This window comes from Cervus canadensis, chromosome 16 (assembly GCF_019320065.1).
Source record: "Cervus canadensis isolate Bull #8, Minnesota chromosome 16, ASM1932006v1, whole genome shotgun sequence".
NCBI lineage: Eukaryota > Metazoa > Chordata > Mammalia > Artiodactyla > Cervidae > Cervus > Cervus canadensis.
Window position 1 is genome coordinate 37,381,582 of NC_057401.1, and position 25,135 is coordinate 37,406,716.

Here is a 25,135-nt window from a genome sequence, read left to right on the forward strand (position 1 = left end):
ATGAAAAGCTGTGAAAAATACTCGGAGCATGAAAAGGTGTGCAAAGTACGAGGAGCATTAAAATGCCTGAAAATTATGAATAGCATGAAAAAGTGTGAAAAGTACGAGGAGCATGAAAAAGTCTGAAAATTACGAGGAGCATGAAAAAATGTGAAAAATAAGAACAGCATGATAGGGTGTGAAAAACATGCAGAGCATGTAAAAGTGTAGAAAATAAGAAGAGCATGAATAGTTATGAAAAATTCAAAGAGCATGAAAAGATGTGAAAAATACCAGGAGCATGAAAAGGTGTGAAAAGTACGAGGAGCATTAAAATGTCTGAAGTATACGAGAGCATGAAAAGGTGTGAAAAACACGAAGATCATGAAAAGCTGTGAAAAATATAAAAAGCATGAAAACGTCTGAAAAATATGAAGAGCATGAAAAGGTGTGAAAATTATGAAGAGCATGAAAAATGTGAAAAATAAGAAGAGTATGAAAAGGTGTGAAAAACATGCAGAGCATGTAAAAGTGTGGAAAATAAGAAGAGCATGAAAAGGTGTGACAAATACGAAGAGCATGAAAAGTTGTGAAAAATACCAGGAGCATGAACAGTTGTGAAAAATACGAGGACATGAAAAGGTGTGAAAAATATGAATAGCATGAAAAAGTGTGAAAAGTACGAGGAGCATGAAAAGGTCTGAAAAATACGAGGCACAGGAAAAGGTCTGAAAAATATGTAGAGCATGAACAGGTGTCAAAACTATGAGGAGAATGAAAAGGTGTGAAAAATATGAAGAGCATGAAAAGGTGTCAAAAACATGAGGAGCATGTAAAGGTGTGAAAAATATGAGGAGCATGAATCTGTATGAAAAATATGAGGAGCATGAAACAGTGTGAAACATATGAAGAGCATGAAAAGGTGTGAAAATTATGAGGAGGATGAAAACGTCTTAAAAATACGAGGAGCATGAAAAGGTCTGAAAATTATGTGCAGCATGAAAAGGTGTCAAAAATATGAGAAGAATGAAAAGGGGTGTAAAATATGAAGAGCATGAAAAGGTGTCAAAAATATGAGGAACATGTAAAGGTGTGAAAAATATGAGGGGCATGAATCTGTATGAAAAATATGAGGAGGATGAAAAGGTGTGAAAAACATGAATATAATGAAAAGGTGAGAAAAATATGAGGAGTTTGAAAAGGTCTGAAAAATACGAGAGCATGAAAAGGTGTGAAAAACACGAAGAGCATGAAAATGTGTGAAAAATAAGAACAGCCAGAAAAGGTGTGAAAAACACGAAGAGCATGAAAAGGTCCAAAAAATACGAAGAGCTTGAAAAGGTGTGACAAATACAAACATCATGAAAAGTTGTGAAAAATACGAGGAGCATGAAAAGGAGTGAAAAACACGAGGAGCATGAAAAGGTCTGAAAAATACGAGGAACATTAAAGGGTCTGAAAAAAACAAGGAGCATGAAAAGATGTGAAGAATACGAGGAGCATGAAAAGATCTGAAAAATACGAGGAGCATGAAAGGGTCTGAAAAATACGAGGAGCATGAAATGGTCTGAAACACACGAGGGGCATGAAAAGGTCTGAAAAATATGAAGAGCATGAAAAGGTGTCAAAAATATGAGGAGCATGAAAAGGAGTGAAAAATATGAAGAGCATGAAAAGGTGTCAAAAATATGAGGAGCATTTAAAGGTGTGAAAAATAGGAAGAGCAAGAATCTGTATGAAAAATATGAGGAGCATGAAACGGTGTGAAAAATAGGAAGAGCATGAAAAGGTGTCAAAAATATGAGGAGCATGAAACGGTGTGAAAAATGTGAAGAGCATGAAAAGGTGTCAAAAATATGAGGAGCATGAAAAGGAGTGAAAAATATGAAGAGCATGAAAAGGTGTCAAAAATATGAGGAGCATTTAAAGGTGTGAAAAATAGGAAGAACATGAATGTGTATGAAAAATATGAGAAGCATGAAACGGAGTGAAAAATAGGAAGAGCATGAAAAGGTGTCAAAAATATGAGGAGCATGAAACGGTGTGAAAAATGTGAGGAGCATGAAAAGGTGTCAAAAATATGAGGAGCATGAAAAGTTCTGAAAAACATGAAGAACATTAAAAGGTGTCAAAAATATGTGGAGCATGAAAAGGTGTGAAAAATATGAGGAGCATGAAAAGGTGTGAAAAATATGAAGAGCTTCAAAAGATTTCAAAAATATGAGGTGCATGAAAAGTTGTGAAAAATATGAAGACCATGAAAAGGTGTGAAAAATATCAAGAGCATGAAACGGTCTGAAAAATATGAGGAGCAGGAAACTGTCTGAAAAATATAGGGGCATGAAAAACTGTCAAAAATATGTGGAGCATGAAATGGTGTGAAAAAAGTGAAGAGCATGAAAAGGTGTGAAAAATATGACGAGAATGAAACGGTGGGAAATATACGAAGAGCATGAAAAGGTGTGAAAAACACGAAGAGCATGAAAAGGTGTGAAAAATATCAAGAGCATGAAACGGCCTGAAAAATTCGAAGAGCAGGAAAAGGTGTGAAAAACCCAAAGAGCATGAAGAGGTTTGAAAAATACGAAGAGCATGAAAAGGTCTGCAAAATACGAGAAGCATGAAAAGGTCTGAAATAAACGAGGAGCATGAAAAGGTGTGAAAAATATGAGGAGCACGAAAAGGTGTGAAAAATACGAGGAGCATGAAATGGTCTGAAAAAACAAGGAGCATGAAAAGGTGTGAAATATACGAGGAGCATGAAAAGGTCTGAAAAATATGAAGAGCATGAAAAGGTGTCAAAAATATAAGGAGCATGAAAAGGTGTGAAAAATACGAAGAGCAGGAAAAGGTGTGAAAAATATGAAGAGAAGGAAAAGGTGTGAAAATTATCAAAAGCATGAAAAGGTCTGAAAAATATGAAGAGTATGATAAGGTGTCCAAAATATGAGGAGCATTAAAAGGTGTCGAAAATATGAGAAGCATGTAAAGGTGTGAAAAATATGAGGAGCATGAAACTGTATGAAAAATTAGAGGAGGATGAAACGGTGTGAAAAATATGAAGAGCATGAAAAGGTGTGAAAAATATGAGGAGCATGAAACACTTGAAAAACACGAGATCATGAAATGGAGTGAACAACACGAAGAGCACGGAAAGCTGTGAAAAATATCAAGAGCATGAAAAGGTCTGAAAAATATGAAAAGCATGAAAACGTGTCAAAAATATGAAGAGCATGAAAAGTGTGAAAAATACGAAGAGCCTGAAAAGGTGTGAAAAACACGAAGAGCATGAAAAGGTGAAAAATACTAAGAGCTTGAAAAGGTGTGACAAATACAAAGAGCATGTAAAGTTGTGAAAAATACGAGGAGCATGAAGACGTCTGAAAAATACGACAAGCATGAAAAGGTCTGAAAAATATGTAGAGCATGAAAAAGTGTTAAAAATATGGGGAGCATGAAAAGGTGTCAAAAATATGAAGAGCATGAAACGGTGTCAAAAGTATGAGTAGCATGTGCAGGTTGAAAAATAAGAGGAGGATGAATTTGTATAAAAAGTATAAGGAGCATGAAACGGTGTGAAAAATATGAAGAGCATGAAAAGGTGTGAAAAATATGAGGAGCATGAAAAGGTGTAAAAAATACTAGGAGCATGAAAAGGTGTGAAAAATACTAGGAGCAAGAAAAGGTGTGAAAAGTACGAGGAGCATTAAAATGTCTGAAAATTATGAATAGCATGAAAAACTGTGAAAAGTACGAGGAGCATGAAAAGGTCTGAAAAATACGAGGAGCATTAAAAGGTGTGAAAAATATGAAGAGCATGAAAAAATGTGAAAAATAAGAACAGCATGATAGGGTGTGAAAAACATGCAGAGCATGTAAAAGTGTGGAAAATAAGAAGAGCATGAAAAGGTGTGACAAATACGAAGAGCATGGAAAGTTGTGAAAAATACGAGCAGCATGAAAAGTTGTGAAAAATACGAGGAGCATGAAAAGGTGTGAAAAATATGAATAGCATGAAATAGTGTGAAAAGTACGAGGAGCATGAAAAGGTCTGAAAAATATGTAGAGCATGAAAAGATCTGAAAATTAAGAGGAGCACGTAAAGGTCTGAAATATACGAGGAGCATGAAAAGCTCTGAAAAAAACGAGGAGCATGAAAAGGTCTGAAATATACGAGGAGCAAGAAAAGGTCTGAAAAATATGAAGAGCATGAAAAGGTGTCAAAAATATAAGGAGCATGAAAAGGTGTGAAAAACACGAAGAGCAGGAAAAGGTGTGAAAAACACGAAGAGCATGAAAAGCTTTCAAAAATATCAAAAGCATGAAAAGGTCTGAAAAATATGAAGAGCATAATAAGGTGTCAAGGATATGAGGAGCATTAAAAGCTGTTGAAAATGTGAGAAGCATGTAAAGGTGTGAAAAATATGAGGAGCATGAAACTGTACGAAAAATTAGAGGAGGATGAAACGGCGTGAAAAATATGAAGAGCATGAAAAGGTGTGAAAAATATGAGGAGCATGAAACAGTCTGAAAAACACGAGATCATGAAACGGAGTGAAAAACACGAAGAGCATGGAAAGCTGTGAAAAAATATCAAGAGCATGAAAAGGTCTGAAAAATATGAAGAGCATGAAAGCATGTCAAAAATATGAAGAGCATGAAAAGGTGTGAAAAATGCGAAGAGCCTGAAAAGGTGTGAAAAACACGAAGAGCATGAAAAGGTGTGAAAAATACGAAGAGCTTGAAAAGGTGTGACAAATACAAAGAGCATGTAAAGTTGTGAAAAATACGAGGAGCATGAAAAGGTCTGAAAAATACGAGGAGCATGAAGACGTCTGAAAAATACGACAAGCATGAAAAGGTCTGAAAAATATGTAGAGCATGAAAAAGTGTCAAAAATATGGGAAGCATGAAAAGGTGTCAAAAATATGAAGAGCATGAAACGGTGTCAAAAATATGAGTAGCATGTGAAGGTTGAAAAATAAGAGGAGCATGAATTTGTATAAAAAATATGAGGACCAAATCTATAGATTCAAAGCAATCCCCATCAAGCTACCAACGGTATTTTTCACAGAACTAGACCAAAGAATTTCACAATTTGTATGGAAATACAAAAAACCTCGAATAGCCAAAGTAATCTTGAGAAAGAAGAATGGAACTGGAGGAATCAACCTGCCTGACTTCAGACTCTACTACAAAGCCACAGTCATCAAGACAGTATGGTACTGGCACAAAGACAGAAATATAGATCAATGGAACAGAATAGAAAGCCCAGAGATAAATCCACGAACCTATGGACACCTTATCTTTGACAAAGGAGGCAAGGATATACAATGGAAAAAAGACAACCTCTTTAACAAGTGGTGCTGGGAAAACTGGTCAACCACTTGTAAAAGAATGAAACTAGAACACTTTCTAACACCATACACAAAAATAAACTCAAAATGGATTAAAGATCTAAATGTAAGACCAGAAACTATAAAACTCCTAGAGGAGAACATAGGCAAAACACTCTCCGACATAAATCACGGCAAGATCCTCTATGACCCACCTCCCAGAATATTGGAAATAAAAGCAAAACTAAACAAATGGGACCTAATGAAACTTAAAAGCTTTTGCACAACAAAGGAAACTATAAGTAAGTTGAAAAGACAGCCCTCAGATTGGGAGAAAATAATAGCAAATGAAGAAACAGACAAAGGATTAATCTCAAAAATATACAAGCAACTCCTGCAGCTCAATTCCAGAAAAATAAATGACCCAATCAAAAATGGGCCAAAGAACTAAACAGACATTTCTCCAAAGAAGACATACAGATGGCTAACAAACACATGAAAAGATGCTCAACATCACTCATTATCAGAGAAATGCAAATCAAAACCACAATGAGGTACCATTACACGCCAGTCAGGATGGCTGCTATCCAAAAGTCTACAAAGCAATAAATGCTGGAGAGGGTGTGGAAGAAAAGGAAAACCCTCTTACACTGTGGTGGGAATGCAAACTAGTATAGCCGCTATGGAGAACAGTGTGGAGATTTCTTAAAAAGCTGGAAATAGAACTGCCATATGACCCAGCAATCCCACTTCTGGGCATACACACTGAGGAAACCAGATCTGAAAGAGACACGTGCACCCCAATGTTCATCGCAGCACTGTTTATAATAGCCAGGACATGGAAGCAACCTAGATGCCCATCAGCAGATGAATGGATAAGGAAGCTGTGGTACATATACACCATGGAATATTACTCAGCCGTTAAAGAATTCATTTGAACCAGTCCTAATGAGATGGATGAAGCTGGAGCCCATTATACAGAGTGAAGTAAGCCAGAAAGATAAAGAACATTACAGCATACTAACACATATATATGGAATTTAGAAAGGTGATAACGATAACCCTATATGCAAAACAGAAAAAGAGACACAGACATACAGAACAGACTTTTGAACTCTGTGGGAGAATGTGAGGGTGGGATATTTCAAAAGAACAGCATGTATACTATCTATGGTGAAACAGATCACCAGCCCAGGTGGGATGCATGAGACAAGTGCTCCGGCCTGGTGCACTGGGAAGACCCAGAGGAATCGGGTGGAGAGGGAGGTGGGAGGGGGGATCGGGATTGGGAATACATGTAAATCCATGGCTGATTCATATCAATGTATGACAAAACCCACTGGAAAAATAAATAAAGAAAGAAAGAAAGAAAGAAAAGAAAAAAAATATGAGGAGCATGAAACGGTGTGAAAAATATGAAGAGCATGAAAAGGTGTGAAAAATATGAGGAGCATGAAAAGGTGTAAAAAATATGAGGAGCATGAAATGTGTGAAAAACACGAAGGGCATGCAAAGGTGTGAAAAATATCAAGAGCATGAAAAGGTCTGAAAAATATGAAGAGCATGAAAAGGTGTGAAAATTATCAAGAGCATGAAAGATGTGAAAAACACGAAGGGCATGAAAAGGTGTGAAAAATATCAAGAGCATGAAAAGGTCTGAGGAATATGAAGAGCATGAAAAGGTATGAAAAATTCAAAGAGCATGAAAAGATGTGAAAAATACGAAGAGCATGAAAAGTTGTGAAAAATACCAGGAGCATGAAAAGGTGTGAAAAATACTAGGAGCATGAAAAGGTGTGAAAAGTACGAGGAGCATTAAAATGCCTGAAAATTATGAATAGCATGAAACAGTGTGAAAAGTACGAGGAGCATGAAAAGGTCTGAAAAATACGAGGAGCATGAAAAGGTGTGAAAAATATGAAGAGCATGAAAAAATGTGAAAAATAAAAAGAGCATGATAGGGTGTGAAAAACATGCAGAGCATGTAAAAGTGTGGAAAATAAGAAGAGCATGAAAAGGTATGAAAAATTCAAAGAGCATGAAAAGATGTGAAAAATACCAGGAGCATGAAAAGGTGTGAAAAGTACGAGGAGCATTAAAATGTCTGAAAAATACGAGAGCATGAAAAGGTGTGAAAAACACGTCTGAAGATCACGAAGATCATGAAAAGCTGTGAAAAATATAAAAAGCATGAAAAGGTCTGAAAAATATGCAGAGCATGAAAAGGTGTGAAAAATATGAAGAGCATAAAAAAATGTGAAAAATAAGAAGAGTATGAAAAGGTGTGAAAAACATGCAGAGCATGTAAAAGTGTGGAAAATAAGAAGAGCATGAAAAGGTGTGACAAATACGAAGAGCATGAAAAGTTGTGAAAAATACCAGGAGCATGAACAGTTGTGAAAAATACGAGGACATGAAAAGGTGTGAAAAATATGGATAGCATGAAAAAGTGTGAAAAGTACGAGGAGCATGAAAAGGTCTGAAAAATACGAGGCACAGGAAAAGGTCTGAAAAATATGTAGAGCATGAACAGGTGTCAAAACTATGAGGAGAATGAAAAGGTGTGAAAAATATGAAGAGCATGAAAAGGTGTCAAAAATATGAGGAGCATGTAAAGGTGTGAAAAATATGAGGAGCATGAATCTGTATGAAAAATATGAGGAGCATGAAACGGTGTGAAACATATGAAGAGCATGAAAAGGTGTGAAAATTATGAGGAGGATGAAAACGTCTTAAAAATACGAGGAGCATGAAAAGGTCTGAAAAATATGTGGAGCATGAAAAGGTGTCAGAAATATGAGGAGAATGAAAAGGTGTGTAAAATATGAAGAGCATGAAAAGGTGTCAAAAATATGAGGAACATGTAAAGGTGTGAAAAATATGAGGGGCATGAATCTGTATGAAAAATATGAGGAGGATGAAAAGGTGTGAAAAACATGAATATAATGAAAAGGTGAGAAAAATATGAGGAGTTTGAAAAGGTCTGAAAAATACGAGAGCATGAAAAGGTGTGAAAAACACGAAGAGCATGAAAATGTGTGAAAAATAAGAACAGCCTGAAAAGGTGTGAAAAACACGAAGAGCATGAAAAGGTCCGAAAAAAACGAAGAGCTTGAAAAGGTGTGACAAATACAAACATCATGAAAAGTTGTGAAAAATACGAGGAGCATGAAAAGGTGTGAAAAATACGAGGAGCATGAAAAGGTCTGAAAAATACGAGGAGCATGAAAGGGTCTGAAAAATACGAGGAGCATGAAAAGATCTGAAAAATACGAGGAGCATGAAAGGGTCTGAAAAATACGAGGAGCATGAAATGGTCTGAAACACACGAGGGGCATGAAAAGGTCTGAAAAATATGAAGAGCATGATAAGGTGTCAAAAATATGAGGAGCATGAAAAGGAGTGAAAAATATGAAGAGCATGAAAAGGTGTCAAAAATATGAGGAGCATTTAAAGGTGTGAAAAATAGGAAGAGCATGAATCTGTATGAAAAATATGAGGAGCATGAAACGGTGTGAAAAATAGGAAGAGCATGAAAAGGTGTCAAAAATATGAGGAACGTGAAACGGTGTGAAAAATGTGAGGAGCATGAAACGGTGTGAAAAAAATGTGAGGAGCATGAAAAGGTGTCAAAATTATGAGGAGCATGAAAAGGGTGAAAAATATGAAGAGCATGAAAAGGTGTCAAAAATATGAGGAGCATTTAAAGGTGTGAAAATAGGAAGAGCATGAATCTGTATGAAAAATATGAGGAGCATGAAACGGTGTGAAAAAATAGGAAGAGCATGAAAAGGTGTCAAAAATATGAGGAGCGTGAAACGGTGTGAAAAATGTGAGGAGCATGAAAAGGTGTCAAAAATATGAGGAGCATGAAAAGTTCTGAAAAACTTGAAGAACATTAAAAGGTGTCAAAAATATGAGGAGCATGAAAAGGTGTGAAAAATATGAAGAGCTTCAAAAGATTTCAAAAATATGAGGAGCATGAAAAGTTGTGAAAAATATGAAGACCATGGAAAGGTATGAAAAATATCAAGAGCATGAAACGGTCTGAAAAATATGAGGAGCAGGAAACTGTCTGAAAAATATGAGGGGCATGAAAAACTGTAAAAAATATGTGGAGCATGAAATGGTGTGAAAAAAGTGAAGAGCATGAAAAGGTGTGAAAAATATGACGAGATTGAAACGGTGGGAAATATACGAAGAGCATGAAAAGGTGTGAAAAACACGAAGAGCATGAAAAGGTGTGAAAAATATCAAGAGCATGAAACGGCCTGAAAAATTCGAAGAGCAGGAAAAGGTGTGAAAAACCCAAAGAGCATGAAGAGGTTTGAAAAATACGAAGAGCATGAAAAGGTCTGCAAAATACGAGAAGCATGAAAAGGTCTGAAATAAACGAGGAGCATGAAAAGGTGTGAAAAATATGAGGAGCACGAAAAGGTGTGAAAAATACGAGGAGCATGAAATGGTCTGAAAAAACAAGGAGCATGAAAAGGTGTGAAATATACGAGGAGCATGAAAAGGTCTGAAAAATATGAAGAGCATGAAAAGGTGTCAAAAATATAAGGAGCATGAAAAGGTGTGAAAAATTCGAAGAGCAGGAAAAGGTGTGAAAAATAGGAAGAGAAGGAAAAGGTGTGAAAATTATCAAAAGCATGAAAAGGTCTGAAAAATATGAAGAGTATGATAAGGTGTCCAAAATATGAGGAGCATTAAAAGGTGTCGAAAATATGAGAAGCATGTAAAGGTGTGAAAATATGAGTAGCATGAAACTGTATGAAAAATTAGAGGAGGATGAAACGGTGTGAAAAATATGAAGAGCATGAAAAGGTGTGAAAAATATGAGGAGCATGAAACACTTGAAAAACACGAGATCATGAAATGGAGTGAATAACACGAAGAGCACGGAAAGCTGTGAAAAATATCAAGAGCATGAAAAGGTCTGAAAAATATGAAAAGCATGAAAACGTGTCAAAAATATGAAGAGCATGAAAAGGTGTGAAAAATAGGAAGAGCCTGAAAAGGTGTGAAAAACACGAAGAACATGAAAAGGTGTGAAAAATACGAAGAGCTTGAAAAGGTGTGACAAATACAAAGAGCATGTAAAGTTGTGAAAAATACGAGGAGCATGAAGACGTCTGAAAAATACGACAAGCATGAAAAGGTCTGAAAAATATGTAGAGCATGAAAAAGTGTTAAAAATATGGGGAGCATGAAAAGGTGTCAAAAATATGAAGAGCATGAAACGGTGTCAAAAGTATGAGTAGCATGTGCAGGTTGAAAAATAAGAGGAGGATGAATTTGTATAAAAAGTATAAGGAGCATGAAACGGTGTGAAAAATATGAAGAGCATGAAAAGGTGTGAAAAATATGAGGAGCATGAAAAGGTGTAAAAAATACTAGGAGCATGAAAAGGTGTGAAAAATACTAGGAGCAAGAAAAGGTGTGAAAAGTACGAGGAGCATTAAAATGTCTGAAAATTATGAATAGCATGAAAAACTGTGAAAAGTACGAGGAGCATGAAAAGGTCTGAAAAATACGAGGAGCATTAAAAGGTGTGAAAAATATGAAGAGCATGAAAAAATGTGAAAAATAAGAACAGCATGATAGGGTGTGAAAAACATGCAGAGCATGTAAAAGTGTGGAAAATAAGAAGAGCATGAAAAGGTGTGACAAATACGAAGAGCATGGAAAGTTGTGAAAAATACGAGCAGCATGAAAAGTTGTGAAAAATACGAGGAGCATGAAAAGGTGTGAAAAATATGAATAGCATGAAATAGTGTGAAAAGTACGAGGAGCATGAAAAGGTCTGAAAAATATGTAGAGCATGAAAAGATCTGAAAATTAAGAGGAGCACGTAAAGGTCTGAAATATACGAGGAGCATGAAAAGCTCTGAAAAAAACGAGGAGCATGAAAAGGTCTGAAATATACGAGGAGCAAGAAAAGGTCTGAAAAATATGAAGAGCATGAAAAGGTGTCAAAAATATAAGGAGCATGAAAAGGTGTGAAAAATACGAAGAGCAGGAAAAGGTGTGAAAAACACGAAGAGCATGAAAAGCTTTCAAAAATATCAAAAGCATGAAAAGGTCTGAAAAATATGAAGAGCATAATAAGGTGTCAAGGATATGAGGAGCATTAAAAGCTGTTGAAAATGTGAGAAGCATGTAAAGGTGTGAAAAATATGAGGCGCATGAAACTGTATGAAAAATTAGAGGAGGATGAAACGGTGTGAAAAATATGAAGAGCATGAAAAGGTGTGAAAAATATGAGGAGCATGAAACAGTCTGAAAAACACGAGAACATGAAACGGAGTGAAAAACACGAAGAGCATGGAAAGCTGTGAAAAAATATCAAGAGCATGAAAAGGTCTGAAAAATATGAAGAGCATGAAAGCATGTCAAAAATATGAAGAGCATGAAAAGGTGTGAAAAATGCGAAGAGCCTGAAAAGGTGTGAAAAACACGAAGAGCATGAAAAGGTGTGAAAAATACGAAGAGCTTGAAAAGGTGTGACAAATACAAAGAGCATGTAAAGTTGTGAAAAATACGAGGAGCATGAAAAGGTCTGAAAAATACGAGGAGCATGAAGACGTCTGAAAAATACGACAAGCATGAAAAGGTCTGAAAAATATGTAGAGCATGAAAAAGTGTCAAAAATATGGGGAGCATGAAAAGGTGTCAAAAATATGAAGAGCATGAAACGGTGTCAAAAGTATGAGTAGCATGTGAAGGTTGAAAAATAAGAGGAGGATGAATTTGTATAAAAAATATGAGGACCAAATCTATAGATTCAAAGCAATCCCTATCAAGCTACTGACGGTATTTTTCACAGAACTAGACCAAAGAATTTCACAATTTGTATGGACATACCAAAAACCTCGAATAGCCAAAATAATCTTGAGAAAGAAGAATGGAACTGGAGGAATCAACCTGCCTGACTTCAGACTCTACTACAAAGCCACAGTCATCAAGACAGTATGGTACTGGCACAAAGACAGAAATATAGATCAATGGAACAGAATAGAAAGCCCAGAGATAAATCCACGAACCTATGGACACCTTATCTTTGACAAAGGAGGCAAGGATATACAATGGAAAAAAGACAACCTCTTTAACAAGTGGTGCTGGGAAAACTGGTCAACCACTTGTAAAAGAATGAAACTAGAACACTTTCTAACACCATACACAAAAATAAACTCAAAATGGATTAAAGATCTAAATGTAAGACCAGAAACTATAAAACTCCTAGAGGAGAACATAGGCAAACACTCTCCGACATAAATCACGGCAAGATCCTCTAATACCCACCTCCCAGAATATTGGAAATAAAAGCAAACTAACAAATGGGAACCAATGAACACTTAAAAGCTTTTGCACTACAAAGGAAACTATAAGCAAGGTGAAAAGACAGCCCTCAGATTGGGAGAAAATAATAGCAAATGAAGAAACAGACAAAGGATTAATCTCAAAAATATACAAGCAACTCCTGCAGCTCAATTCCAGAAAAATAAATGACCCAATCAAAAAATGGGCCAAAGAACTAAACAGACATTTCTCCAAAGAAGACATACAGATGGCTAACAAACACATGAAAAGATGCTCAACATCACTCATTATTAGAGAAATGCAAATCAAAACCACAATGAGGTACCATTACACGCCAGTCAGGATGGCTGCTATCCAAAAGTCTACAAGCAATAAATGCTGGAGAGGGTGTGGAGAAAAGGGAACCCTCTTACACTGTTGGTGGGAATGCAAACTAGTACAGCCACTATGGAGAACAGTGTGGAGATTTCTTAAAAAACTGGAAATAGAACTGCCATATGACCCAGCAATCCCACTTCTGGGCATACACACCAAGGAAACCAGATCTGAAAGAGACACGTGCACCCCAATGTTCGTCGCAGCACTGTTTATAATAGCCAGGACATGGAAGCAACCTAGATGCCCATCAGCAGACGAATGGATAAGGAAGCTGTGGTACATATACACCATGGAATATTACTCAGCCATTAAAAAGAATTCATTTGACTCAGTTCTAATGAGATGGATGAAACTGGAGCCCCTTATACAGAGTGAAGTAAGCCAGAAAGATAAAGACCAATACAGTATACTAATGCATATATATGGAATTTAAAAAGATGGTAACGATAACCCTATATGTAAAACAGAAAAAGAGACACAGATGTACCTTCTCACCCAGAAAAAGGCAGGTTACAAACACCGTCCTGCATGGTGGACTCTGTGGGAGAAGGCGAGGGTGGGATATTTCGAGAGAACAGCATCGAAACCTGTATATTATCTAGGGTGAAACAGATCACCAGCCCAGGCTGGATGCATGAGACAAGTGCTTGGGCCTGGTGCACTGGGAAGACCCAGAGGAATCGGGTGGAGCGGGAGGTGGGAGGGGGGATCGGGATGGGGAATACATGTAAATCCATGGCTGATTCATGTTAATGTATGACAAAAACCACTACAATATTGTAAAGTAATTAGCCTCCAACTAATAAAAATAAATGGAAAAAAAAAAAAAGACCTTCCTTTACAGGAAAACTTTTCCCCCCTCCAACCTATGACTCCAATGTGGTTGCCCATTCATGTGGCGGGAAGAACTGTGAGTCAGAGAAAAGAGGGCAGTGCTCCCAGCGTCTTTTGTGACATGACTTGTTTACCTGTCTTGAGTCAGTTTGGAATCTAACTGGAAAAGCAAAACTCAAGGTCTACTGGGGCTGCTCATTGAAAGTGTTGACTTCAGAAGATGAAGCCCAACCTCCTTCCACAGACCCACTCAGTAATCTTTCTGAAGAAAGGGGGGCTGCGTCTGCCTTCCCTCGGTTCAGACAACATCCCCCTCACATGCTTCTGTACCTTCCTCTTGGTTTCAAGTTGCCCTCACCTCCAGTCAGAATTTCAGAAACAGTTTCCTAAATTGTCTTCCTGAATCTGTGCTCTCCCAGGGCCCAAGGAGTTTATTTGTTGGTGCCAAACCAACTGCCAATGACTTGTTGATGGACAAATCCACGGGTCTCTCTTCGGCCTTCACCCCATTTGACTTCTCTCCGCCATCAGAACCTGCTGAAATCACACTGAGCTTCTTTTGAAATGCCTTCTTCTCCCTTGGCTTCCCTGAGTTGGCCCTTCCTGATTCTTCTAGCTCCTCACTGGCTCCGCTCCCTCTACCCTATTTTGTCCTTCAGTCTTCTGTCCTCTGCCTTCTTTCCTTCATTATTATTTTTATCTCTTAAGATCCCCATCCTACTGCCTGCCTCACCCATGGGCTTTCCCTTCTCTTGACAAGCTGTGCGTTGGGGACAGGATGGATCCTCCCCTGGTCATCCCCACCCCCACTGCAGTTGTGTTTGCTCAGCAATGGTTCACCCACCCACACCCAACTGGGAAACAGAGTACCTCTCAGTGTCAGGTAGCCATAAGCCAGGGTGGCCAAAGCCTGTGCACATTTCCAGTGTTCTTCCCCAAAAATAATCCGAGAAAGGATGACACAGCGAATCAGCTCCTTATTTGCTTCAATGTTCTGCAGAGAGCAAGCAAGTCATCATGCTTTCTGGAAAAGAGGAAAATCCCCGGCCCGCATCTCATCACAGGAATGCAGGACTGCATCCACTGTCATCTTTTTCCCTCCTCCCTGCTTCCCATCCCACAGCCAATTCATCAAGTCCTATTAGCTCCACCTTACTACTAAGTCCTGAAGCTAAGCTCTTTTCTTCATTCCTGCCATGCATACCCAGGCCAAGCCACCCTCACCTATGACCTGGGTGACCTCAGCCCCTTCTACTGCCTCCACCCCTGCCCCCCCCCAAAAGTTAACTTTCTATATCACAGCCAGAGGGACTTATTTTCACCTCTCACTGTGAAAAAATTTAACAGTATGCAAAAACGGAATGGACAATGACTCACTTAGCTGCCTCAAGTAACTACTCATGGTCAATCTTGTTTCATATCTATGCTCCACATGTACTCACCCTCTCCCTCTACGGCTCTGAAGCAAATCCAAGATACTAAGTCATCTCATATTTCATAAGTACCTCCAAAAGATATGGACTTAGAAATACGGGGTTGGCCAGATAGTTCGTTTGGGTTTTTCTGTAACATCTCAGGGAAAACCCGAATGAACTTTTTGGGCCAAACCAACAGAATCACAAAATCATTATCACACCAAAATATTAACAATGATTCCTTGCTATCAAATACCTACTGCCGGGAGCCGTTATGGGAGGTCCCACCCGTGACGAGGTCATGAAGAAAATACTGGACAGGCAAGGCCGTCCGGGATCCCATCCATGACGAAGTCATGAGGAAAAAACCTGACAGGCAAGGCTGTCTAGGATAAGGGACCCTCCAGATCGGCCTCGGCCTCTACCCCACCCTATATCCTCCCCCCTTTTCTGTTGTTGTTCTTGTTTGCCCTGCTGCGAATTCTTGTGTTGCCTGCCGAGAGCTCTCCTGCTCCTCTTTCACTAAATAAAGACCAACTTAAAACCCTAATAAATCTCCTAGACGCTGGTACCCTATGAAGCGGCCAGGGATGAAGAAAATGCTTCAATTCAAACTCTTTTGCTGGCATTCTGGCTTGTTTGATAAATGTGTGCTCTCATTGCAAAAAATGCTCATGATTGTTCTAAACATCCTAAGCACAGTATGCTAACAAAAGAAACTATTAAGCATAGGCCCCTTCGCGGGGTGACAAAAGCTCCACAAATATTATAGCCACAAATGTGCCTAATAGAAAATAGTTCAGATAGAGATTAGCTGGTGACTTCTTGCAGGTAGTTAACTTTTAGACTAAGAGCCTGTTTTGTGCCATATCTGCTGTTTTTGCAATCCTTTGCATTTCTATTCCATAAAAATGTAACCCTACCTAATTCCCATGGAGATGACACCTAATAGAAAAAAAAATAGATTAACCACAAAAAAGACAGGGTCGGCTACTGAAGTTGCTTTAAGTTGCACCAGGTGCAAGCCATAAATTGTCAACAGGCCTGAAAGCCAAAAGATGTTATACATAGAGATTAACCATAATAAAGGCCCTAAGAGGCACAGAGCCCTTTGGGGAGTGAGGAAGCCCTATTAGAGAATACAAAAAATATTGTTTTAAAAGTGGTTATTAGATCAACGTTTGATTGATGTTAATGTGCTGAGGTTGTGCAGTGGAAACTATTGTTAATATAGTTGGAGATCTAGAAAAATAAGAGTTTAGCCCTAGTGTAAAAACAGTAAGATAATTGTACATTTTAACCAGGAGTGCTAAACAGGGGCTCCCTCACCAGAGCCGCGGAGTCTTTGTGTGCTAAACTTTTTAGATAAATTTAGCTGAGAATTTCTGCAAAAAGACTGACTTTTATGTTAACAGGATTGTATTTCTATTATGTTGCAACCTGCTGTATCATGAGACTGCCACTTTTCTGTTTTCTGCTAAGCTCAAGGCCAGAAGATAATGTACAAAAAATCTATGGGAAAAGACTCTCATAAACAAAAATATACAGAGCACACCTGGTTTCGTGAAGGACAAGCTGATATAATGTTAAACTAAGTCTGTATGCTTACCTGCCCCTTAGAAATGTACCAATTTAGGGTATAAAGGCTACGGTGAAAAATAAAGCAACTGCCAGACTCTGCCGCATATCCTGGTCTGGTCTCTCTCTCTCTCTCTTTCTCTCTCTCATTCGCCGACGCCGTTCATCCTGAGGGTTCCCCTGGATCCTGCTGGGGCTGGACCCCGGCAACCTACTCCCATATATCTAATAATTACCTCATAGTTTGCAGTTTGATTGTCCAAATACTGAGATCTATCTCCTAAATCTCCTTTAATCCATGGGTTCCACCTTTATTTCTAATTCTTTTCATTGAAAATTATTTATGGAAGAAACTGAGTTACTTGATTTGTAGTGCTTCCCAAAGATGGAAACTGGATTGACTGCATCCTTATGGTGTTACTCAACATGTCCTTCCATCCTCCATTCTGCCTTTATATCGGTCATTGGATTTAGAAGTTTGATTACCTTTAGCTTTTTTTTACCCAAGCAAAACTACTGCATATGTTCTACCATCAGAAGACACCTAACCTCTGCTTGTCTCTTGCTGATGAAGGCACAACTGTATGAATAAATCTATAAAAGATAACAGAATGATGATATCCTAATTCTATCATTCCTTCTTCATCTGTTAGCTGGACTAACTTTATAAAAATGAAATCTCCCCTCATCTACTTCTTGGTTACCCAACAGTACAGTTCATATCAGAAGGATAGAATATATACTTTAATCTTTCCCTTAATTTACCAGCTTTCCAAATAATGAGTTCATTCACTAGCACCCACCAGTGGTGACCAAGTAGCTAGGTGCTTATCATTCTTTTTCTTCTCCTCCTCCATCTTTTTCTCCTTTTTCTAATTTTTATTATTATTTATGATCATAGGATTTTAAAATATATCTGATGTTCCTGAATACAGCGAACTACTTTCTAGCTCAGGGCTTGTACACCTGCTGTTGCCCAGCCTGGGACACTCTCACAGATCATTACCCTCTTGTGTCATTTTCATTTTGTTCACCCCAGAGAGGCCTTCCTTGGTCACTTTATCTAAAACAGCCTCTCACCCCATCACTTACTATACCCCATTACCAATTTTAATTTTTTTCTTCATGGCATTTACCACTCTGATATTCCATTAACTAAAATTTTCTGCCTATGATCTGTCTCCCCAAATAGAAAATAAGTTCCCCAAGAACAGTTTATTCCTCAAATTCACTACTGTATGCTCCATGCACAGAGGAGGCCACTCATTCGGCACTTGTTGAATAAATCATCTCTCTACTGGCAAAGATAAGGATGGGGTGGGGAAAAGAGTCCCTGGCCCTGTAGAATTGATGGGCAGAGCTCTCAAAATCACAGACTTACATCTTTAACGCATAGATGTCAGTAACTTTACATACATAGTCACCAGGTAGCTGCACTGATTGACAAAGTCAGGCACTTATTTTGATCCAGGAATTTTGATCTTGATCCTGACATTTACTGACTGTGAGGTTTAGGGCAAGAACACCCTGAGTCCCAGCTTCCTTTTCAACTTAGAGATCTATACCACTCACCTTACAGAATTACTCTAGAGGAAAGTGAGTCAATATCAAAGGGATCCGAATCTGTTCTGTATTATCTGACTGTAATCCCCTTACAGAGTAACACAGAGGAAGTCTAAGGACTGTTCTCTTCTGACCCCCGTGACCCCCACATCCTTCCTCACCTTAGACTTCATCCCTCTCAGCTCAAACACACAGAGGCAAACAATGTTAGAGGGACATTTCCCCTCATGCTTTAAAAACAGCCATTCGGTCAGAACATGTGAGTGTTCTCCATGGGCCAACCGCACACTAAGTACTAAGTTCTATTCCGAGGAGGAAGCATAATACCATGAAAAATACCTAGAATGGGAGTCCAAAGCCTTGAGTCCTTTCCTGGCTCTGGACATCGTGTATTCATCCGTCCCCACACTTCCTGTCCTGGGGACACAAGCAACCAATATGGGCTCCAGAGGTCAGCCCAGCGTTCCCACTGCCACCACCAACCCCCCTGTCCTTCAGGGCGGTGAGCACTGGGGTGGGCTAGACTTAACTCCTCAATCTCAATCTCTGTCATTATCCAAAGTAGTCTAGGAGCTGTCAAATCTTAGAAGTTCACACTTGCATTCCACAGCAGTTGGTACTTGTCTTTCTAGAACTGATCATTCTAGCCTAGGCTCATGAAATACTAATGGGTCAGGATGATGGTCCTTTCCAAGTTTCTGGGTAGTTTACACAGGTAAATTTACAGATATATCCATCCAGGGAAGTATCAACTTCTGTTGTCTTCTGAGATGCCTCTCAGCCTTTCCTAAGCCATCTGCAGACTTTCACGCAAGTACTTTTCCCCTTGTTTGGGAATGGCTAGGAAGTCAGTAAGTCAGCATAAGAATTCTTTGTTGATAAATAATGCTCTGGGAGCAGGCTGGTGCCTGTGTGTTAATCACGAGGGTCACTGACAGGCTGTCTCATGTTCTTGGACTTTGAACACTCCTGCTAAACATTTGCTCTGAGGCCGTAGTTCCCAAGTCCTGGCTTTGCTCTTGGAAATGGATACCTGGACTCCCTGACCTCTGCTGCTACCACCCACTTCCTGTCCTTTGGTTTCCTTAGGATTCCACTGTAACCACAGGCATCTTACCATATCCTTGCTAGGCCTGAGCCTAGACTGCGCCTGGCTACCCTTGTTCTCAGTCTCTTGCCTCACTATCCTGGACTTCTTGTTACCCAAAAGATATTATCCTGAAACCTTTCAGGAGAAATCAAAAACTGTTTGTTAATTAAAAGAACCAAACAGCAACAGGAAGACCCAACATCAATTTTCAGTTTAAAGCCAAGAGCACAAATACTCCAAGGAAGTATTTAGTGACCCATGTGTGGAGCTGGAAGGTGGGCTGGCTACCAACTATGCTCTGCTCTGTTCTCTCCCACTTATACAGAAATATTAACACCTTCCTTCACTTCATGGCCTTCATGGACATGGAAATTTCCATTTGAAAAGGGAAATCCTTGTGAATTTTTATTTTACCTTTTTCCTCTTAATCAGCTGAGCTATTTTCTTCTGGGATTGGGCCAATTTCTCTTTGGGATGAGACATACAGTCTATGGCCTTCTCCTTGGCTTTGGTGTCTTCCTCACTCTCTTCAGATCCACTAGTGGGAGATGACTCATCTGTTCGCTGATGTTCTGGGATCTTGGTTTGCTGGGACCTGTGGGTACTAGAGAGGGACATGGAGTGAGGTTTGACCTTTGCATATCTCAAACAACGTGGCACTGAAGGACAGAGCCCTCCCAACATGGGGCTGGGGATATGATCTTTAAAACAGACCTGAAGAATAAAGCCAAGTAGCAAGCTCATTTCACCTGCAAAACCCAGAATTAGAACAGCAATGTAGTGGTTCAAATGAAACAGATTTGTTGAACTACCCACTCAGCTGCAACTCTGCGGCTTACCAACCATAAGACCTGAAGTTATTAATTTGTTTCTCTGTAAAATGAAGTCAATATGAACACTCACCTGATGAGGTTATGGGATTAAGTCAGGTAATACTCATAAATCACTTAGCACAGTGCCTGCTATTTAGTAAGTGCTCTTTTAACATTAGCTATTATTATTTTATGAGCTCCATGACTTCAGGATGTTGAATTGGAACATCTCCAAGATTCCTAGTGTTCTAAATTCTGATCCAAACCAGGGGCAAAAATGGACACAGTGAAATAAGCTAAAGGGAACTAACATTTTGAGGTTGGAACTTCACATGTCCTCTTTCAAATTTTTAAAAGCTTCACTATAAACCCTAACTAAAAGAGGATGTGGTTCCACCAAGGAGAAGGGAGGGGAACGCACACTGGGTCAAGTGCAGACTCAGGAGAGAAATGACCTTTTCAATTATTGGGAGAAAAAAACAATAAACCAAAAATGTGTTGAAGAAAGAGCTGAGTGGGTTGAAAAATCTCCTCCCTCTTCCCCAGCACCCCTGCCCCACCCCTAACACACACATACACACATGCATACACAGACAACGTAAATCTCAGATTCCAGTGCTAAACATAATTATGAATGGGTAATTGATGTGATAAAGTCCAAAGAGTGACTCCTATGTTAACAAAAGAGATAACCATATTCTAACTCTACCAGAAAAATCATAAAGTGATCCAGAAGAAATAGAATTCTAAGATCTTAAGAGGAACAGCAGAAATTTTAATTAGAAGTAAGCTCCCCCAAAGAATCACCTTTGTATTCATGATAGCTTTTAAAAGCTCAACAACTGCATAGTTTTCTAAAAAATTTTATCTTCCTTTTCCACTAATTAGATAAGTAATGAATGCTCACTGCAAGAATACAAAAAGGAGAAAATTTAGAAGGAAAATAAATGTCAAACGTAAACTTTTACACCAGGTTCGAATAAATGACATGTTAATATCCATCCAGAGTTCTGTTCTCAATAACCTATATTTATTTAGGCATGTGGGTAAACCATGTGGACAGGGCAGCAACATTGCTTTAGGCCCAGGCCCAGGCCCCGGCAGGACTGCCCTCAGCCCACAAACACAAGTGTGCTTTCAGACGACGTGCAAAAACTCAATGGAAAAGGGAGAGAAGCCTGGCGGAGCCATGACATTGGGAAACAGGAGTTAAACTTGCCTGATCTCTGCCTGGTGAATTCCATACTCCCCCAAGACCCAAATGGAGCGTCACCTCTGCTGGAAATATCGCACTGGAGTAGCAGTACAAACACCCTCTACAGGCTTGCGAAAGTTTCCTCCAACTTCGACTATAGTGCGAATCACACTACAGTCTTTTTCAAAATTTGTTTTGTTTCTGAGACTTCTTTGCTTCCTAGTAAGTAAAATCCACCTGGGCTGGGACTGAGTCTCATTTCTTTCTAAGAAACCCTGATACCTGGGTCACAGTAGGAAAAAATAACTGCTTATTTAATGATGAACAAATGAATGGAAAAAGGAAGTGTAAGGTCTTCAAGATGCCTGAAAAAGACTGATGATAGAGGAAATCTGTGGCAAGAGAGCCTAACTCAAGAAACTCACAGAAAGAAAACTTAGTCCCTCAACAGAAGACCTTGCTTAGGCTGCATATTTCATATACCTGGAGCAGAAGTTCAATCTATTGGGGTCACCAAAAATATTATTAACTTTCTTTCAATATTAAAAACAATAAGCCCAAGCTTTAATAGCAGGGCCTCAAAGGAAGAAGAAACGTTCAAGTCTTGATAAATGACTTGAGACTGCAAAGCTCTGAACTAGCTTTGAATTTGTTGCTGTGAAAGGTAAGAAAGATACCTGGAGAAAACTGACCAGATAGATATCTCAAAGGATAGTCAGAATAAAAAGATTAGGCCAGGGATTTCCCTGGTGGTCCAGTGGGTAAGGCTCTGCACTTCCAATGCAAAGGAAGCTGGTTTGATTCCTGGTTTGGGAACTAAGATCCCCTGTGCTACATGACCAAAAAAAAAAAAAAAACATATATATAAAGATTAGGCCAGTTAAATGAATGATCTGCCTTGCTAGGTCTCTAACTTATTCTATATATTGCCATCATAAATATGAATTCTTACTAGTAAAATTAGATATGAATTATCTGACTATTTCCAAGATACTCTACTGTGCACTCAACATTTTTTCTTTTTTAAAAAAAATACTTATTTTATTATTTGGCTGCACTGGGTCTTAGTTGCAGCATGCAGGTTCTTCATTGCATCATGCAGGATCTTTCGTTTTGGTGCATAAACTCTCCAGTTGTGGTGAGTGGACTCAGTTGCTCTGCAGGGCATGTGGGATCTTAGTTTCCAGACCAGGGTTTGAACCCATTTCCCCTGCACTGAAATACAGATTCTTAACCACTGGACCACCAGAAAAATCCCTGAACTCTACATTTTTAACTTCAAGTTTTATAGTTATATAATCCTTAAAATATTTTATAAGATGGTACAGAATGAATTATACTAACATGTTAACCACTAGACACACTTAGCTATTAAGCACATGAAATGTAGCTGGCCTGAACTGAGATCTGCAGTGTAAAATACACACCGAATTTTAAAGACTTAATATGAAGAAAAATACTTCATTAACTATTTTATATAATATTATATATATATATAGTATTTACATTTACCTGTTTCTTTTTATTTTTTAATATGGCGACTTAAAATTTAATATTAGATTTTTGGCTAGCATTGTATTTCTACTTGATAGAATTGGTATAGAGCAATGGTTCTCAACCAAGGGTGATATTGCTCCCAGGGGATATTTGGCAATGTCAGGAGATAACTTCGCTTGTCACAACTGGGGTGGAGCTACTGACATCTCATAGGTAAAGGCCAAGGATGTTACAATGCACAAGATAGCCCCACAACAAATAATTATCTAATCCAAAATGTCAATAATGTCAAGGTTGAAAAGCCCTGGTATAGAGAAGTGGTTAAAGAATAGACTCTGAAGTCACACTGCCCAGTTTGAACAGCACTTACTAGCTATGTGACTTTGGGCAAACTGCCTAACCTTTCTTTAATTTATACTCTTCATCTAAAAAATGGGGTAATTACAGTAACTCCCTCACAGAGTTGTTGGAGAAATTAATTGAGTTAAAATATAAAAGTACTTAGAACAGAGCCTGGCACATAGTATTTGCTCAATAAGTATTAGTTGCTATGATGTAAAAATTTTAATTTACTTATTGTCTATTTCATGAAGGGCTTCCATGATGGCTCAGACAGTAAAGAATATGCCTGAAATGTGGAGACCTGGGTTCTATCCCTGAGCTGGGAAGATCCCCTAGAGAAGAGAATAGCTACTCACTCCAGAATTCTTTTCTGAAGAATCCCAGGGACAGAGAAGCCTGGTGGGTTACAGTCCATGCAGCTGCAAAGAGTTGGACATGACTGAGAGACTAATACTATTTCATGAAACAATTTCAATTTGCTCATTAACTTTTTAATTCTCCATGACTTTATCAATCTTGTTAAAATTATCTTTGTAAAAAAGAGTTGAAACCTCCCTTAAATTAGGAAAAAACATTTCTTTTCCATCTTGCACAGGTTGCACGTGTGCGTGCTTCAACTAAGTCTTCTCCAACTCTTTGTGACCCCACGAACTGTAGCCTGCTAGGCTCCTCTGTCCCTGGGATATCCCCGGCAAGAATACTGGGGTGCATTGCCATTTCCTTCTCCAGGGTATGTTCCCAAACCAGAGATTGAACTCACATCTCCTGCATTGGCAGGCAGGTTCTTTACCACTGAGCCACCAGGGAAGCCCTTGCACAGGTGAAAGTGAAAGTGAAGTCACTCAGTCATGTCCAACTCTTTGAAAGCCCATGGACAGTAGCCTGCACCAGGCTCCTCCGTCCATGGAATTTTCTAGGCAAGAGTACTGGAGTGGGTTGCCATTTCCTTCTCCAGGGAATCTTCCGCACCCAGGGATCGAACCCAGGTCTCCTGCATTGTAGACAGACGCTTTACCGTCTGAGCCACCAGGGAAGTCCAGAACTGTGATTAGAAAACAACACAGAAGCTCAATCTTCCCTATAACACGCATGCAAAGCTTCTCACCAAGATTGGCCTTAAGTGGAGGTCACACAGGGAACTCTGCTCACTGTTATGCGGCAGCCTGAATGGGAGAAGAGTTGAGTTTGGGGGAGAATGGATACATGTATATGTATGGCTGAGTCCCTTCACTGTCCACCTGAAACTATCATAACATTGTTAATTAGATATACTTCAATACAAAGTAAAAAAAAATTTAATAAAAATGTCTACTAAATTCGAACATACTTTTAAAAAACATAAAATGTAAACACTGAAAAACAAAATCTTTTCATATATTAAAAAAAGTGAAGGTCCCAGTGCTTCAGGCCAGTGGAAAGTGATGCTAAGACTCTGTGGCACTTACAGATGGAAGCAGAAGTCCCAGTCGGTATCATTGGTGACAGTTGGGATGCGGATGGGGCTGGCTTGCATCTTCTTCCTACCAAGAATCACATGTGAGATTAGCTTCGGAAGAAAACGCTTAGAAGTCTGTTCTATTTTCCCTCTGTTGGATGCTATTAGCATTAAACTGAAACTGCCCAAACATATAACCCATCCTAAATCCACAAATAGACTACACACACACTCATGAATGGTGGACCTGGAAAGCAGAAATTAAAGACATTTGCCAAATTAAATCCCTGAGTTAAATTTCTATTGTTTAATTTTTACTCCACATTACCTCCCAATCTCTGACCTTTCCTACCCCTTT

At 38.8% G+C, this 25,135-nt stretch overlaps 1 protein-coding gene across 3 annotated transcripts in view; it reads right to left on the reverse strand.

Moving 5' to 3' along the window:
• The window catches only part of TTC23L (tetratricopeptide repeat domain 23 like), an 86,055-nt gene that overhangs the window by 59,342 nt on the left and 1,578 nt on the right, over window positions 1–25,135 (reverse strand). For all 3 annotated transcript variants that reach the window (XM_043488754.1, XM_043488755.1, XM_043488756.1), the window contains exons 2-4: window positions 24,788–24,862; window positions 19,911–20,100; window positions 14,721–14,844 (exon numbers count right to left, since the gene is read on the reverse strand). In XM_043488754.1, the coding sequence (XP_043344689.1) occupies window positions 14,721–14,844; window positions 19,911–20,100; window positions 24,788–24,862 (389 nt within the window). The remainder of the gene's footprint in view (window positions 1–14,720; window positions 14,845–19,910; window positions 20,101–24,787; window positions 24,863–25,135) is intronic.